A 15,565-nucleotide genomic window follows, 5' to 3' on the forward strand; every position below is an offset into this window, starting at 1 on the left:
CGGAGTATTTCACAAGCTATATGCGTCTAGGAGACGAGCAAAACCGGCCCCAGCCGTCTCTTCAGATCTAATAATAGGCAGTGTCGGTTCACTCGCTCTGAGTAGCGTTATGCCATGGTTAGGAGTGGGAAGTGTTGGGATTTTAGTAATTTAATAAAAAGGTACATCTACAGGGTATACTAAGAGTGAAATACAGAAAGCATTAATAGAAAAGGAAGTTACGGCTAAGTGCTAAGAGTAATTTTTATCATAATTCTTTTGCAGATTATGAAACTACTGCTACGTATTTTTTCAAGGTCTGGAGCAGAACCAAGTCTTAACAAGAATTTTTTACCAATCACCTATGAAGCTCCTGATTTTGAAGTTGCACTTCTGCAATGAAGAAAAGGAGACGACTCGCTGCAAATCTAAACGAAAAGGTTCATTTTGGCCATGAGAAAGATCCTTCAGAACAGATTCTTGTAGTAGACTGTGCACAGGAAATTGTCTCAAAGTCTGCAGAAATAGCTCCTGCAGATCAGCTTGAATCTTCCCGAGAACTTTCACCATCATCAGAACAAAGAAAGCTCCTAAGCTCATTGCAGTATAACAAAAATCTACTTAAATACTTAAATGATGATAGACAGAAACATCCGTCATTTTGTGATTTACTCATAATTGTAGAAGGAAAAGAATTTAGTGCTCACAAAGTTGTAGTGGCTGTTGGGAGTAGTTATTTTCATGCTTGTTTGAGCAAAAATCCAAGCACCGATGTCGTCACCTTAGATCACGTAACTCATTCTGTCTTTCAGCATTTGCTTGAGTTTCTCTACACTTCTGAGTTTTTTGTATATAAAAATGAAATTCCATTAGTGCTGGAAGCAGCAAAATTTTTAGATATCATAGATGCAGTGAAGTTACTAAATAACGAAAGTGTTTCTAACGTACAGACTGATGTGGTAACTGATGCGCCTACACCAGTGGAAACACTCAGTGAACTGACAGGTAAACTATTAAATAGTCATCAGTGCACTTTTTGTGGTCGAAGTTTCTGTTACAAGAAGTCTTTAGAAAATCATTTGGCTAAAGCCCACAGATCCCTTTCTCTGGAAGGAAAACATGGGTTAAAAATGGTTGAGAAGGCTAACTTTTCCACTAGACGTTCTACGAGAAACCGTAAATGTCCGGCTAAATTTGATAATAGTGACAATGAAAGCGGTGATGCCTCTGACAGCAATTTGGAAAAAGTTAGTTCTGACAAGGAAACGTCTGATAGAAGCGAATTTGAAGACAGTGAAAGTGAATGCAATGCTGATGAAGAGGGACAGGAAGAGGAGATGTCAGGTGAAGATTCAGAGTCTGAAGAACAAAGTGAAAAAGAGCAGAATGATACTGAAGAGGGTTCCGAGGCAATTGATTCAGTGGGAAGTATTCCTGAAGGCTTAGCTCCAGTTATCATTCAAAGCAGTAGCAAAAAACTACTGCAGTGTCCAAAGTGTGAGAAGAAATTTGATCGAATAGGTAAGAGCATGTTAGGTTGATCTCTTTCCTTTTTACCATATGGTGGTGCTATTTGTATGAGAAATAAACTGAGCTTTTTCTGTGTCCTAGAGAATGAAGATCAGAATTTCTGGATCATCTCACTGATCCAGTATGCTGATAATTTTTCTAAGTGTATTAAGTTGTTACATCTGTGGTGCTAAACAGTTTCAGTAAATTAACTGAGTGAATTATTTGAAAAATCTGCAAATATTAAATTTATTTCTCTTTCGCTGCTCTGGATTGTGGTTGTTAGCATGGTGTGTAAAAGCAGCCTTGAAAAAGGAGGGAAATAGAGCAAGATATTGAAAGATAAATTGCATGAAGTCTGAGACCTGTACTGTATTTTCTGCCAAATTAATTTTAAGTAACAAAGCTGTCATTATTGCTGTAGTAAAACAGCACCATTGTCAAACAACCTGAAATTCTTGTATTTTACATGATATGTAGATGCTCGGGACCTCGTAACTCTGACTTCTAGTTTGATTTTTCTGGTCTGTCATTAGCACAAGTAATACTTTGTCAGCTTAATCTGTTCTGTTAGGATTGTTTGTGTTACACTCCAATCTAGGTGTATAGTTACTTGGGATATCAGAAGAGTAAAAATTCCAGTCCTGACACATCCAATGCTTTCCTATCCTCCTTTCCCACATTAAAAGTAAATTTCTACTGTACTCCAGAATTTTTGTGTTCTTTCAGCTGGAATAAATGTTGAATTAAGGTCATGTAAGGTATTGACTTCCTTTCAATCATGGTAATTAGGAAAGAAACAGTTCCCAATGGTGTTAGGTATTTTTTGTTGTTCTTATTATAGATGTCTTTCACAATTTGAAATTTAGGAGTTTATGAAAAATGGGGTGGGACTGTTAATTCTTACTCACATATAGTGTGTTTAGCTTGCTGAGATGAAATTAATTTTCCGAGGTCACAAATTATAGCACAGAAGCTATTTAACATTAAAAATGTGGGACTTAACTGTACTTGTAATGCTGTATCTTAAAATTAAAATGGCATAGGAAATTTTCAGAATTTGAGAGCTTTGTTGTTAATATTGAAAGGCTACTGTGCGTAAATAAATGGCTTGCGAGTACTTAGGGTTGTAATGGTACATTTTGGTTTTGCAGACATTGGAAGCCCTTTTCTCTTTGCACTTTCATAACTTAGAATTCTAGTTTTGTGATCAAAAATACATTAGAAATAGCATTAAAGCAAGTGATACATAAAGTAGTTCTTTATAAGCTTGTACTATGTGAGGCAATTGACTTGTATTTTAAATTTATGAGCTATAGTACTTTTTTAAAAATCTAACTCCCGTAAGTATGATGCATATTCCACAGAGAAAAAAAATTGTTTAGTACAAACCAGAGAGCCTGCTATTGACTTGAGGTAGGTAGATACTGGGTGTTAGGATAGAATTCTATCCTCAGAAAAAAACTGGCAAACAGAAGAGGGAATACAAGCAGTGTGAAACAAATGAGAGTGGTGGTTTTTTTTATGGTAATATCTTGGGTCCCAAATATAGATTATTTGCAAGGGTCTGTATCATTCATTCAGTGTTTTGTTATTTGAAAGTGACTTAAAAATACTAGTTTGTTGCAAGGCTGTTCCCTGTTCTGAAAAGGTAGTTCACAATCAGTGTAATGAAAAAGTAGTAGTATAACTTCCAGTACTAAGAACAGAGTATGCTGTAGGGTTGAACAACAGGGACTCATAACTCTTGCACAGATTTAACAATAATACAGATCCCTTTTATTTTTACTCTTTATATTAAAAATAGTTAAGATGGAAGTGTGTGGAAGAACCTTGGATCAAACACACGTGTGATCACTATGCAGTTTTCTGTAGTGTAAACCAGTAGAAATCCTTGGATGTGTGTGGAAGGTGCTTTCAGTCCTTAACCACATTTGAGAGATATTATAGAACAAACCTCAAATGTGTATACTGTAGGTGATACCTGTTACAGTTATGCTAATAGATTTTTGTTGTTGTACAGGCAAATATGAGAGCCATACACGTGTACACACAGGTGAGAAGCCTTTTGAGTGTGATATATGTCATCAGCGCTATTCAACGAAGTCCAACCTGACAGTGCACAGAAAGAAACACTCGAGTGATACTGACTTTCATAAAAAGGAACACAAATGTCCCTACTGCAATAAGCTACATGCAAGCAAAAAGACTTTAGCGAAGCATGTGAAGAGGCAAGTATGAGCAAATTTGTCTCACGTTTCTTAAGAATCTGTTTTTTTTCCAGTTCAAAAGTGAAGATAAATGTGTGTATACACACAGCATATTCTGCATTATTTCTTTAACTTTTTTCAAATAAGTATCTTTTCAAAGGACATGAGGATTAGCAGTATCAACTAACCTGCTGTAAGGAGTGCATAGGGACTGACTAAATAGTAATAGCGATTCTGTGGGAGTTCTGCCATAGGTTTTTACTATAAATTTTAGAATACTCAGATTAGCTAGCACAGTCAGAACACAACTATCTTAATAATTACCTGTATTGCTTTTAATATGGTGGAAGTATAAAATATCTTCTTTGGTTTTAGATGTTGATGCTACACTGTTGATGATAATAGGTGGATAAACCATTTCCATCTAGATTCTTTTAGGTGAATTATTTGTTTATGATGGGTCTAATTATAAGTTTATTATTTACATACTGCTTTTTTTTCTCTTTCTTTCTAAATATCCATAAAGCATTGTAATTGAAACTGTCCTCTGTCTTACCAATTGTTATATAAGATTCTACAGGAGTCTATAGTCAACACTGCTTTCCAGTTACTTGTGCGTTCAGAATTGTTTAATTATCACTATTCTGTTCTGCTGGTTTGGTGATCAACTTTCATGACACATAAATGTTAGAAATGCATATATAGTATTTGGGTGATCTACATCTTAGAAATTTATAACTACTTGCAGATTTTTTTCTTTCTCCTAGGTTTCATCCAGAAAATGTACAAGAATTCCTTTCTATCAAGAAGACAAAGAGTGAAGGCTGGAAATGTGATGTGCGTAATACTTCAGTGCTTTTGTTTTTTCATAATAGATAGTATTTTTTGCGACTTGAATACTTAAGTGAAAATATGGTATATGTTTCTGTGAAATCTCAGTGAGCTATGTAAGTGATGGCATAAATTTCCTTGTTGTGTGCTGATTTAAAGACTGAACTTTATCTGTATGTACAGTTTATGACTGGGTAGATAGTACCAAATTGAATTCTAAAATAGTTGAAGGCAATATTTCTTAATGTGATCAGTTGTTACCATTGTTAAAATACATCAGTTTGCAGAGGATTAGACTTGAGTGTTATGAATACTTTAAAGACAGAGTATTTGCTCTGCCATTAATTATGCACATCAAAGTGCACTGACCATAAAGTATACTTTTTTGGAAGGCTCTCTCAATAGTGAGGAAAAAATATGTTCAGTAGGAAGCACTTTCTCGTTTAGCTGCATGTGCACATGAACAGAGTTGTAAATTTGTACTAAATTTATCACTAGTTGTAAAATCATGGAATCCATTCCTTGCTTTTCCCTAGGAGAAGTGTATGCATGAAACTACATCTAGTGTAAGAAGGAGTTTGTAGAACTTCCATTCTCTTATCTATCTGCTGCCAAATAATGTTCCAAGGCTTCACATGTGGGGTTTTGTTGTTTTTTTAAGGGAATCGGTTTGCTTTTTTTTCAGTACAGCTGTTTTGTTTATGCAAACTCCTATATGCCCCTGTATGTCTAATATTAGGTTCTGTAACATAATTAATAACCTTGCTTTGTTTGTGAACTTTCACTTATATAGTAGGAGGTTGAGAGATATCAACTGTAGGAGTTTGTGGAATTCCTGCAGCTGGTAATGGTACCGTGGTTGGAGGTATTGCGTGGTTGACCAAAGGGTCTTACCTTCCAGATGAAGTTAAATTGTGTGAACATGTTACAGATTCTGTTTGTTACTAGATAAGAAGCTTTTTTAATAGCGGGAAACAATTGCGCAACGTTATTGATGTTCATTTATTGGAAAGTAATCTTGTCAGATAAATGATTTGGTAAACTCCGCTTTATGGTTTGGTTTGTTTGGGTTTTTTTTGCTTGAAAATTTTAAGTTTATGTTAAGTGGAAATTTTTAAAAAGTGAGCTGCTGCTCTTGTACTGATCTTGTTCATTGGAAATGGACTTGAATTGAAAGCAGGGATAGAATTTTAGCTTTTATAGCAGTTGGAGAATGAACAGAACCCTTAGGAGCTGTGACTGTTTTCAGGTTGTTTAGTATGTTCTGAGGGCTGAGGTGCCACAGATGTAAGCTGCAGGATTTCTTCAGGTTTTTGGTTTATGCCGTGGTCCATGTGTGAACACCAGGATTTAGTGACAATACTTTAGTCCTTGAGGAATATGAGCAGATTCACAGAAACAGTAGAGTATTAATAGTAAAGAAAAGAAGGCTATTATACTTCTTACAGGTATGGGATTTTCTTGCACTTATATTTAACATTACTGAGTTTTTAAACAAATAAAACTGTTGCTTCTGGCTTCCTGAGGCTAAAAGAGTGTTATTCAGGCATACTCTGAGAAACTCATTGCATGATTTAACGTACCGGAGTTAGTACTAAATTCAGCTATTATAAACAATGGCAATGGTTTCACAGTGAAATCAGTGAGCACTGTGTTGATTTATCCCTGATGTTAAATTGTAATACCTAGTTTAAATGCCTAAATTTGAACTGTGGTTTCAATTTTGTAGTTGAACTGCACGCTTACTTTACTGACTACTAACAATTCTTGTACATTTAGGTTTTGGTTAATTTGAAAACAGTACTAAAAAGCTCACATAATTTAAACATTGCAAAAGTTCTGTATCTCTAAAATATATTTTGAGTTACGTTTCTTTGTTGGTATTGGCATTTTCTCTTTAACACATGCTGTCAGAGAATTTCCCAGAGGAAATAAAGGAACAGGTATGAATCTAGTTCTACAGTAGCTTATACTACAACAGCTTTTACCAAAGTCCAACTGAGCTGTTTCAGCATCCAAAACCAAGCCAAAGCAAGTTGCTTTTTTTCTGTTGGGTTATTTTCTGCTGAGTTACTGTGTTGGAACACCCTAGGAAAAGAGTCTGGTAAGTCCTGGACTCAGTAGAAAGAAGCGGGAGTGGAACATGTAACTGTATGCAGGAGTTGCCAGTAGTTTGATTTAGGCTGCCATGGGTCGGCATCCTAATTTATATAGTGCAATCCACTAGGATTTATATAGAACACGGATTTTTTTGATGTTGACTGCAAGGCTTTGCAAGTTGGGATAGAGTATGCTTTTGAAGAATACATGTTTAATCTTACATTGCTACAGAGAGCAGATGAACTAAACTGTTAGAGTTTATGAATAGGAAAAAAATCTGGTTATAACTGATGTATCTTTGACAAAGTGCATTATCATTTTAGATTTGTAAGAAATCTTTCACTCGAAGACCTCATTTAGAAGAGCATATGATCCTTCACTCTCAGGATAAACCCTTTAAGTGTACCTACTGTGAAGAGCACTTTAAATCCCGATTTGCAAGACTGAAACATCAAGAAAAATTCCATCTCGGTATAGAAACCTCCTTCTGACATGTAAACAATAGATTTAAAGTAAAACCTTCCTCCACCATTGTATGTCCTGATCAGTCTGGTTTCCATCCCACCTCCTTTTCCAATTCTCTCTTTTCCAGTTTTGTGGGGGAGTTGTTTTTTGTTGTTGTTGGTTGGTTTTTTACTTTTCTGTTCAGCTGTCTTTTGGAGGCATTGTATTGTACCTAAATAAATGCAAAATTTTGGGGGGGGAGAAGAGTTAAGGTTAGTTTTGGTTTAAAACTTTTTTGCATGAAATTGGTTCTCAACTATGGAGTCAGATTCTTCCTGAAGTTTTCCAAAGGCCTTTTTCTTTCCTCCTGAAGTATTCCGAAGACTTTTTTATTACTACTAATTATTTCTGCTGGGTAGGATCTAGATTAGTCATAGTAATGGAAATTTGTTTTTTTCAAGCAGTCTAGGTAAACTTAGTTACTTTTGACTATTAATTATAAATTTTTAATTTACAATCATGAAACTTGCCAGAATACCAGGTATTAGAAATAACTTACCTGAGCAGAAAGTGTACAGTCTAATTAAAATATGCGAACTGTACTAAACAGTAATCATTTGTTAGACAAAACTTTTGCTTTGTAAATTGATCGGAGTTTTCACAAGTAACCAATCTGTGCATCTTGTTTGGTTTAACTGACAGTTAATAATACTATATGTGTCTGTCTCCTTGTAGGGCCTTTTCCTTGTGATATTTGTGGTCGCCAATTTAATGATACAGGAAATCTGAAACGCCATATAGAATGTACTCACGGAGGAAAGAGAAAATGGACATGTTTCATCTGTGGAAAATCCGTTAGAGAACGGTAAGGAGCTGCGCGACTACTTGAACTTCAGCAGAAAGGAAGAATATTTGGCGTGCTTTGTTTGATTCTGATTATGTTTTAGCTTTGAGGTTTTTAACATAAATGACACCATTTTAGAGGGCTAGTGTATTAAAAGGTGGCATCAGAGCCACAGGTAGCATATGATTTCCTGATGACCTCTAAAGTTAAGGATGACAACTATAGATAATCAGTTCTGAGGCAGAACTATATTAAGAAAGTCTTGCCTCTAATTCACTTCACTAAGAGTTCCTGTGTTGTGCGAGAACATCTTGCATTTGTTTGGGAAACAGTTTTCTGCCGTAGATATTTTGGTAAATATACTGAGGAGGACAGGAAGATCAGGAACGCTGGTGAGAATGACTAAGAAGCAATTGGACTTCTACAAACACGGTGTCATGGAAGATGGAATAATACTGTACGACCTTTGCTGCTGCTTCTCTAAATGGAGGAGAAAAATGTTAATTTAGTACTTTGAAAAGTGCACACTAGAAGTTGGCTCATAAACTCTAGTATACAGAAAGAGAGCATAGAAAAGCTATAGAAATAAGATTCCACGTGTGTCCCCCCCCATTTCTGTTCTACACATATGAAGGGGAAAAAAATGTGAATTTTAAATGATTGTTTATGTAGCTTCAGTGCAGGTGTCTTGCACTGCTCTGTAAAGGAGATCTTTTAAGTTTTCCAAACAGTGATTTCTGTTTAGGTTCTGAAACAATAAGCCTTATAATTTTTTTTGTTTTGTTTTGACAGAGTACAGCTTCATCTCAATAACTGTGACTAAGATTCTAGTTATGTTCTATGTGGGGAATATGAAAAGATCTGAGTTTGTGTACTGCAGTATGTTTTCTTGATAATTTTTTTTCCAATGACTGGCAAAGAGCCTTGAAAGTATTGTAAGAAGATTTGTCCCTAATGAGTTTTGGTGGTGTGTATTTTCTAGTAGTTTGATCACTAGAGTATGCATGTTTTAAAAGAAAATGTAGTAATGCGATAATGAAATAGTAAACAAATAAGCTACAAAGCACAGATAGTCTTTCAGTTGTGTAAAGCTCACTTCTAACTGTGAGAACAATTTCTGTTTACAAAAAGTCAATATATTTACACGCTTCAAGTTTCATTTACATTAGGTCAGGCAGCTCAATAGTTTAATGTTGTTGCTGTCATTAGAAAAGATGACTTTTTGTGTAAAGCATAAAAAAATCTTCAAAAAATAATACTTACAACAAGTACTGGAAGGACATCAAAGATTTTTCTCTTTTGTTTAGTTCACACACTTACCAGCTGTGTATACAGTAAATTTTATTGTCTGATTCCTTTGCTTGAGAGGAATTTTCATCTGCATGCACTTTTTTTTTTACATTGGAAAGGCGATAATAAAAGTAGACTTACATATGTATACATATGTGTGTATAAAGATAAATAAACTCTATGCTGAATTAAGTTAAATTAAGATCCATGATCTGGATTTCCTTCAAGTCTGACTGTAAAGCCCTGGCTTAGATATACATATAGTAACAAGGAGATTATTACGTAGAAAATAGTGTCAAAATTGATGTTTTCTTTAATGTATGTTGTCCAAGTGTATATTTGGACGATGTTTTGTTTCTTTGTTTCTAGACCCAGCTGGTTCAGTAAGTAGTAGGTTGCCATACTGCCTTTGACTGTTTGTATATATGTATGTATCTGAATAAATTAATGCAGTTACTAGCGTATATTATGATCCATCAGAATTAAAGAAATTGAGAAAATGTTAGTCTGTTTCACTTTAATGTGACGGTACATTGGTTGAAATTAAATTTTACTGCCTTCGTTAAACAGAACAACTTTGAAAGAACATCTAAGAATTCACAGTGGAGAGAAGCCTCATCTTTGCAGTATTTGTGGGCAGAGTTTTCGTCATGGAAGCTCTTACAGGTACAGATGTTTATTAAATAAGCTGCTAACCTGTCTCACTTATTTGGTGATATATATGCATTCATGTTATCAACATAATTCTTTGTAGTGTATGGGTTTTGATTTATTGCAACTCTGAGAGCATTAGTAAATGCTTTAAACATGATTAAAGATTGAAAATGTATTAATATTCTATGAGAAGTCATTTAATTTTAATACATTAGTGGTTTAAACGCAGACAGAATCCCATACAGATCTTGTATCAAAGCTGGCTTTCCTGCACATCTAAAACTTTCTCATCTTTGTTATTGAAAGAGAAAATAAGTGGAAGACTGAAATATCCTACTAAATTAACATCAGATATGAGAGTTTAGCTCTGTTCTGTCTTGCTTTCTAAGAGCAGTTTCAGCATACCCCAACTGAAAGTTATTTCCTGATATTTGTGTGAAGCATTAAAGACTATGTTTGCTGGTATTTTGCATTAAAATAGCAGTATAGATTATGTTAACAAAATTGCGTTTTATGGTTATATTTATGACTATAAATATGCAGACTTCATCTAAGAGTCCACCATGATGACAAAAGGTATGAATGTGAAGAATGTGGAAAAACATTTATTCGACATGACCATCTGACAAAACACAAAAAAATACACTCAGGTAGGCATTTTGTTTGAAAATTGACTTCAAAACTACTATTTTGAAATAAGATCAAATAAAAAATTAATTATGGATTTATTTTTTTTTCAATACATGCAATGTTTTAGGCTTGATAAAAGTTCTTCTCACCATTTTTAAGGTCTACTAAAGTAGGGTTAATCTTACATGTTTTCAAGGTTTAAAAGCAAGTGTTTCCTCCATGTTAACATAGAAAGCTGAGGGACAGTCAAAAAAATGTAACAGTGAATTGCTTTAAAAATAATAATAAAAAAAAGCAAAAGTGAAAAAGGAGGATTTTTTAATGAGTTCAGATTTCTTTTTTTTAATAGCGATTGTTTGAAACATTATTACCACAACACAGAAGAAGCTGTCACAGTCTCTGTCAAAGTTTGTACACTGATCACTTTAATGTAAGAACATGAAAGCGGTGTTTCTGAAGTCTCTGTTGCAGGGAAGAGGGAAGAAAGGAAGGTGATGGGAGTGAACCCTGATAACAGCCAGATGGGGATGATCAGGAGGAAGAAAAAAAAATCTGTTGCACTGAGAGCAGAAAGGTTATCAAATGTACAGGAAGAGTGAGGATTCACTAGGGACTTTTCCTTTTTCAGAACAGGATCCAAAGGGAATGTGTCCCTCCTAGAAGGCAAAATACTTTCTAGGCAGCATGAAAATATGAAAGTGATCAGAGTCTAAACTTCCTGAGCCTTTATTTTGAAGGACAGCTTCTTTTTTGGTGTTTGAAATCATAATGTCTGCTATAAAATAAAGAAATCTTTGAAAACTCAAGTACAAAAAAAAAAAAAATCCTCTTTTCTACTCTATTTGCTTTTCCCCTCCTCTAGAAAGTTACATTCTTTGACTGTCCACACTCCTCCTACTTACATGAGAAGAAATATTCTGACACTTTGTGGAAGATCTCAAGATGACTTAAAAGAATCAAGATACTTTTAAACAGCAGCATAAAAGAAAAAGGTAACTATGTAAATCAGGATAATAAAAAAATACTGTGATGTAATTTTAAGTTCTAAAAATTAGTAGCTGAAAATAATTGGTATGTTTAAATAAGCTTCTCTTTTAAAGCCCTGAATTACTGAAGATAGCACATTTTGAGTCATAATGAAGAGAGTAGATCCCTAGTCATTCACTTGTACCTCTCATGCAGTGTGTGTTTGGGAAAGTGTCTCTTAACTCATGAACGTGGATTTCTTTGTAGAAATTACACATGGTTAGTAGTATCACATGTAACAGTTCGTAAAAATCCTTATTCTGATAGAACCAACATACTTCCTGAATTTTGTTCTTCAATAACAGAGAATTCTTCTCCAAGTAAGGTATGGAAGAGCTTGATTGGCTGAACTTTGTGAACATGGGTCTACTGTATATTTTCCAATGACAGCTCTTAGACATTTAATAAGTTCCAGAGGATTTAACCAAAATTTATTGAATTTTGCCCTTGTAGGTGAAAAAGCACATCAGTGTGAGGAATGTGGAAAATGTTTTGGCCGTAGAGATCACCTTACTGTTCATTATAAAAGTGTTCATCTAGGAGAAAAAGTTTGGCAGAAGTAAGTGTGGGTTTTTTTTACAACTGCGTAAATACTTCTGTATTGTAACCGATTTTGTTGGGACTTGCATGTTCGTGCAGAATTCTCGTAGTCTGTGTATTTGTCATGCCCGTTACCTTAGTCTTGATAGACATATTATTATGGTTTGAAATGGATGTCAGAAAATTACCTTCACAATTTAAGCAAGATGTTTTCTTTGTGGCATAATTAAGTGAATTTAAAAAAAAAAAATCAAAATTTAGTGTGGCAATTAGCTGTTTCAATATTGTTCTAAATCAATGGTTTGCTGTAATATCGTCATTGCAGACTAGTTAAGACTGAGTTATTAGACATCATTCGAGCACTGTGAGAACTACTCCACACTTAGGTATTTTAGAAGCTGGTAACAGATTATTGGCTCTGAAAGCAGGTAAAAACTTTGAGACCTGACTTAATGTCTATAAATTGAAAATGCAGTAGAATTTTTAAATTCTTGAACTCCAAAAATAAGCCTTTCAGAGATTTCAAATGAACTGAGACCTAGTTGTTTTTCAAATTATGTGTTTTAACTGCTTGTACTCATTAGCATTGTGTAGAAGCCATTATAGGTACATCTGTGTTGGAAGTATAGTACATTGTCTGCTTGTTCTATTTGTTTTTTCTTGGTAGCCAGGAGCCTAAACCATTCCTATTACTTTATTTATGGCATAATTCTACCACAGTGAAAGCCTCTTGTGGATATTGGGCAAAAATGGTTATTTAAGGATATTTTGGGGGTCAGAAAAGAAGTTTTAGTGTCTTTTGCTCTTTGAATACTAAGTGCCAATCCCAGCAGAGGAAAAGATTGAGTATTGAAAAGAATCTAACTGACCTTATTGGTATGCAGATGCCAGGAAATATGAATATAAATGAGGAAATTTGCAAACTTTGATATTCAGCTGTTTTGCAGTTAAAGATTTCAGAAAGGACTGTGTACATCACTTTATTGTTAGTTGGCTTAAAAAAAAAGTATCTAACATGAAGTGTCTTTTCTTCTTTAAAGATACAAAGCAACATTTCACCAGTGTGAAGTCTGTAAGAAAGTTTTTAAAGGGAAATCAAGTTTGGAAATGCATTTTAGGACACATTCAGGTAAAAATAAGCTAAACCCCAACAAAACCACAAAACATGTAGGAATGTATTTTTATGTATCAGCATTGATGGAATTTAATTCGTTATGGTTGTCGAGCATTCAGGGCAAGAATAGCAGGAAGCAGCAAGGCTTTTTGTTCTTTCTCATATGTTGGTCATTCCTGAATACTACCCTCTGAATGTATCAGTTTAAATATTGGTAATGCTCAACATGTTTGTGGGATGCTCTCTACACCTTTTCGTTTAGTTTACTGCTGTATGTCTTGCCAAATTTACCCAGACATAATCATTTTTGTGATCCAGAGAGTACTACATTTCAAGCGGTAATCTAGACAAGTTTTTGAAATCCCTCTGGAAAGGTTTATGTCCTTATTTGTTTGACTTTGTTTTTCCTGCCTTATGTTTAGGAAGATCATTGTTCTTTCAAAATGTATAGAAGTACAAATTGAGCTCATTTAATATCAGTATCATAACAGTGTAAAGACTTTTCTTTTTTATTTGGTTTATATTCTGATCATCTTTGTGTATACCTGACAGAAATGCCAAGTATTGAGAGAATTGTGTGTAAGGAGAAGGGTATGCTAACATAACTTCTAAACAAACTTCTAATGGCTCCGCTGATTCCAAAATTGATGCTAAACATGTGGTCTTTGTTTTCATTACAGTTGTTTTATACTAGGTCTCTGTGTGATAATCCACCTGTGTATTTGCATATTTATGTGTGACCTGGAGTTACTCAGAATAACTAATTCTTACCTCTCTGTCTTCATAGGCGAGAAACCGTACAAATGTCAAATCTGTAATCAGTCTTTTAGAATTAAGAAGACATTAACAAAACACATGGTTATTCATTCAGATGCTCGACCTTTTAATTGCCAACACTGCAATGCAACATTTAAACGAAAAGACAAGCTGAAATATCATATTGATCATGTTCATGGATCAAAGGCTGCAGAAGAGGCATTGACATCTTCTTCAGAGGAAAAGCTAGTCTCCTTACCAGTGCAGTACACCTCTGATGACAAAGTTTACCAAACGGAGGCTAAACAATATGTGGAACAGTCCAAAGCGTATCAATCGGAAGCCAAGACTTTGCTACAGAATGTATCTACAGAAGTATGTGTGCCTGTGACTCTGGTACCAGTTCAGATGCCTGATCCACAAGCTGATCTAGTACAGCATACTACTCAGTCACATGGCATTCTTCCTCCACAACCTGAGCAGACAGATTATCAACGAGCAACAGATCTATCTTTTCTAGAGAAATACACTCTTACTCCACAACCTGCTAATATTGTTCATCCAGTAAGGCCTGAGCAAATGTTGGATCCTAGAGACCAGTCATATCTTGGAACTTTACTGGGGCTAGATACAGCTCCTACTGTACAGAATATTTCAAACAATGAACATTCATGATCAGACCATAACATTCCACCTAATTTAGTAAGCCATTAGCCAACAGAAGGCTGATATGGCAATTGAGATTTATATTTTATATTTTATTTGGGCTCATGAGTCTTCTGCATAGTTTTGCAAAAACAGGTTTGTTTACATAATATATGAACATTTAGGCACATTTTGATGCATACTGAAAGAATCTTGTGATTTTAAGAGTTTTAAAAAATCTTATAGATGGTCTTTTAAAAATTATGCTCTGAAATATCTTTTAAGGATAGTGGCTGAAAAATGTAATTACATATCTGACTTAATTTAAAAAAAAAAATTGTTTGCCTTTCTGCATCTCACTTTGAGTTAATGTTTTAAGTGTAATAGCATTCTGGAAGAATAAAGACTATCAAATCTATTAAAATTTATAAGGGCAGGCAGAGATATAAAACACAAACTTTGAATTATGTTTCACACAGAAATTAAAATATAATTTTACTTGAACCCTCAGACGTTTTTGGAGGGTTTTAAAGCCTGCTGGACTCTGGAGCCTAGCCAATGGACACAGGAACTAGATTCTTCTGAGAACTGATTCAGATATTTTATGAAGACACTAAACAAGGTGTTTGGTGATCCCCCTGAGTATAGTTAGGTTGCCTAAATTTGGCCTCCTTAATTCTTCCTTGATCTGTAATATTGAATTATGTGGGAAGATCTAGACAATGGTATTGTCAAATTTTCTACAGTTCGTCCTATATAATTTTAATATGCATTTTTTTCTTGCTTTTTCAGTCCTGTTTGTCTTCTCAAGTGTGCCCCACATTCTAACTTTGAAAGAAGTGGGAGTATTTGCAAGTTCATTTTAATCTATGAACAGTCGTAAAGGATTGGCATGGTTTATCCTTGTTAGATAGTAAGTTATACCAGAGTCCCACATTAGCATGCCCTTTTTCAGGTTATCTGTGATAGAGAAGAAATTTAAAGGCTATTATT

At 34.6% G+C, this 15,565-nt stretch overlaps 1 protein-coding gene across 1 annotated transcript; it reads left to right on the forward strand.

The window, feature by feature from the left end:
- The first annotated feature begins 310 nt into the window (after window positions 1–310).
- ZBTB41 (zinc finger and BTB domain containing 41) lies at window positions 311–14,762 on the forward strand. The gene is made up of 10 exons (XM_009708567.1): window positions 311–1,500; window positions 3,512–3,719; window positions 4,466–4,535; window positions 6,953–7,100; window positions 7,809–7,938; window positions 9,778–9,873; window positions 10,405–10,511; window positions 11,971–12,076; window positions 13,098–13,186; window positions 13,959–14,762. The coding sequence occupies exons 1-10, from the start codon at window positions 378–380 to the stop codon at window positions 14,600–14,602; spliced, it is 2,721 nt and encodes a 906-aa protein (XP_009706869.1). The 5' UTR covers window positions 311–377; the 3' UTR covers window positions 14,603–14,762.
- Window positions 14,763–15,565: the final 803 nt, after the last annotated feature.

This window comes from Cariama cristata, unplaced genomic scaffold, assembly GCF_000690535.1.
Source record: "Cariama cristata isolate BGI_N322 unplaced genomic scaffold, ASM69053v1 scaffold36379, whole genome shotgun sequence".
In the NCBI taxonomy this organism is placed as follows: Eukaryota; Metazoa; Chordata; class Aves; order Cariamiformes; family Cariamidae; genus Cariama; species Cariama cristata.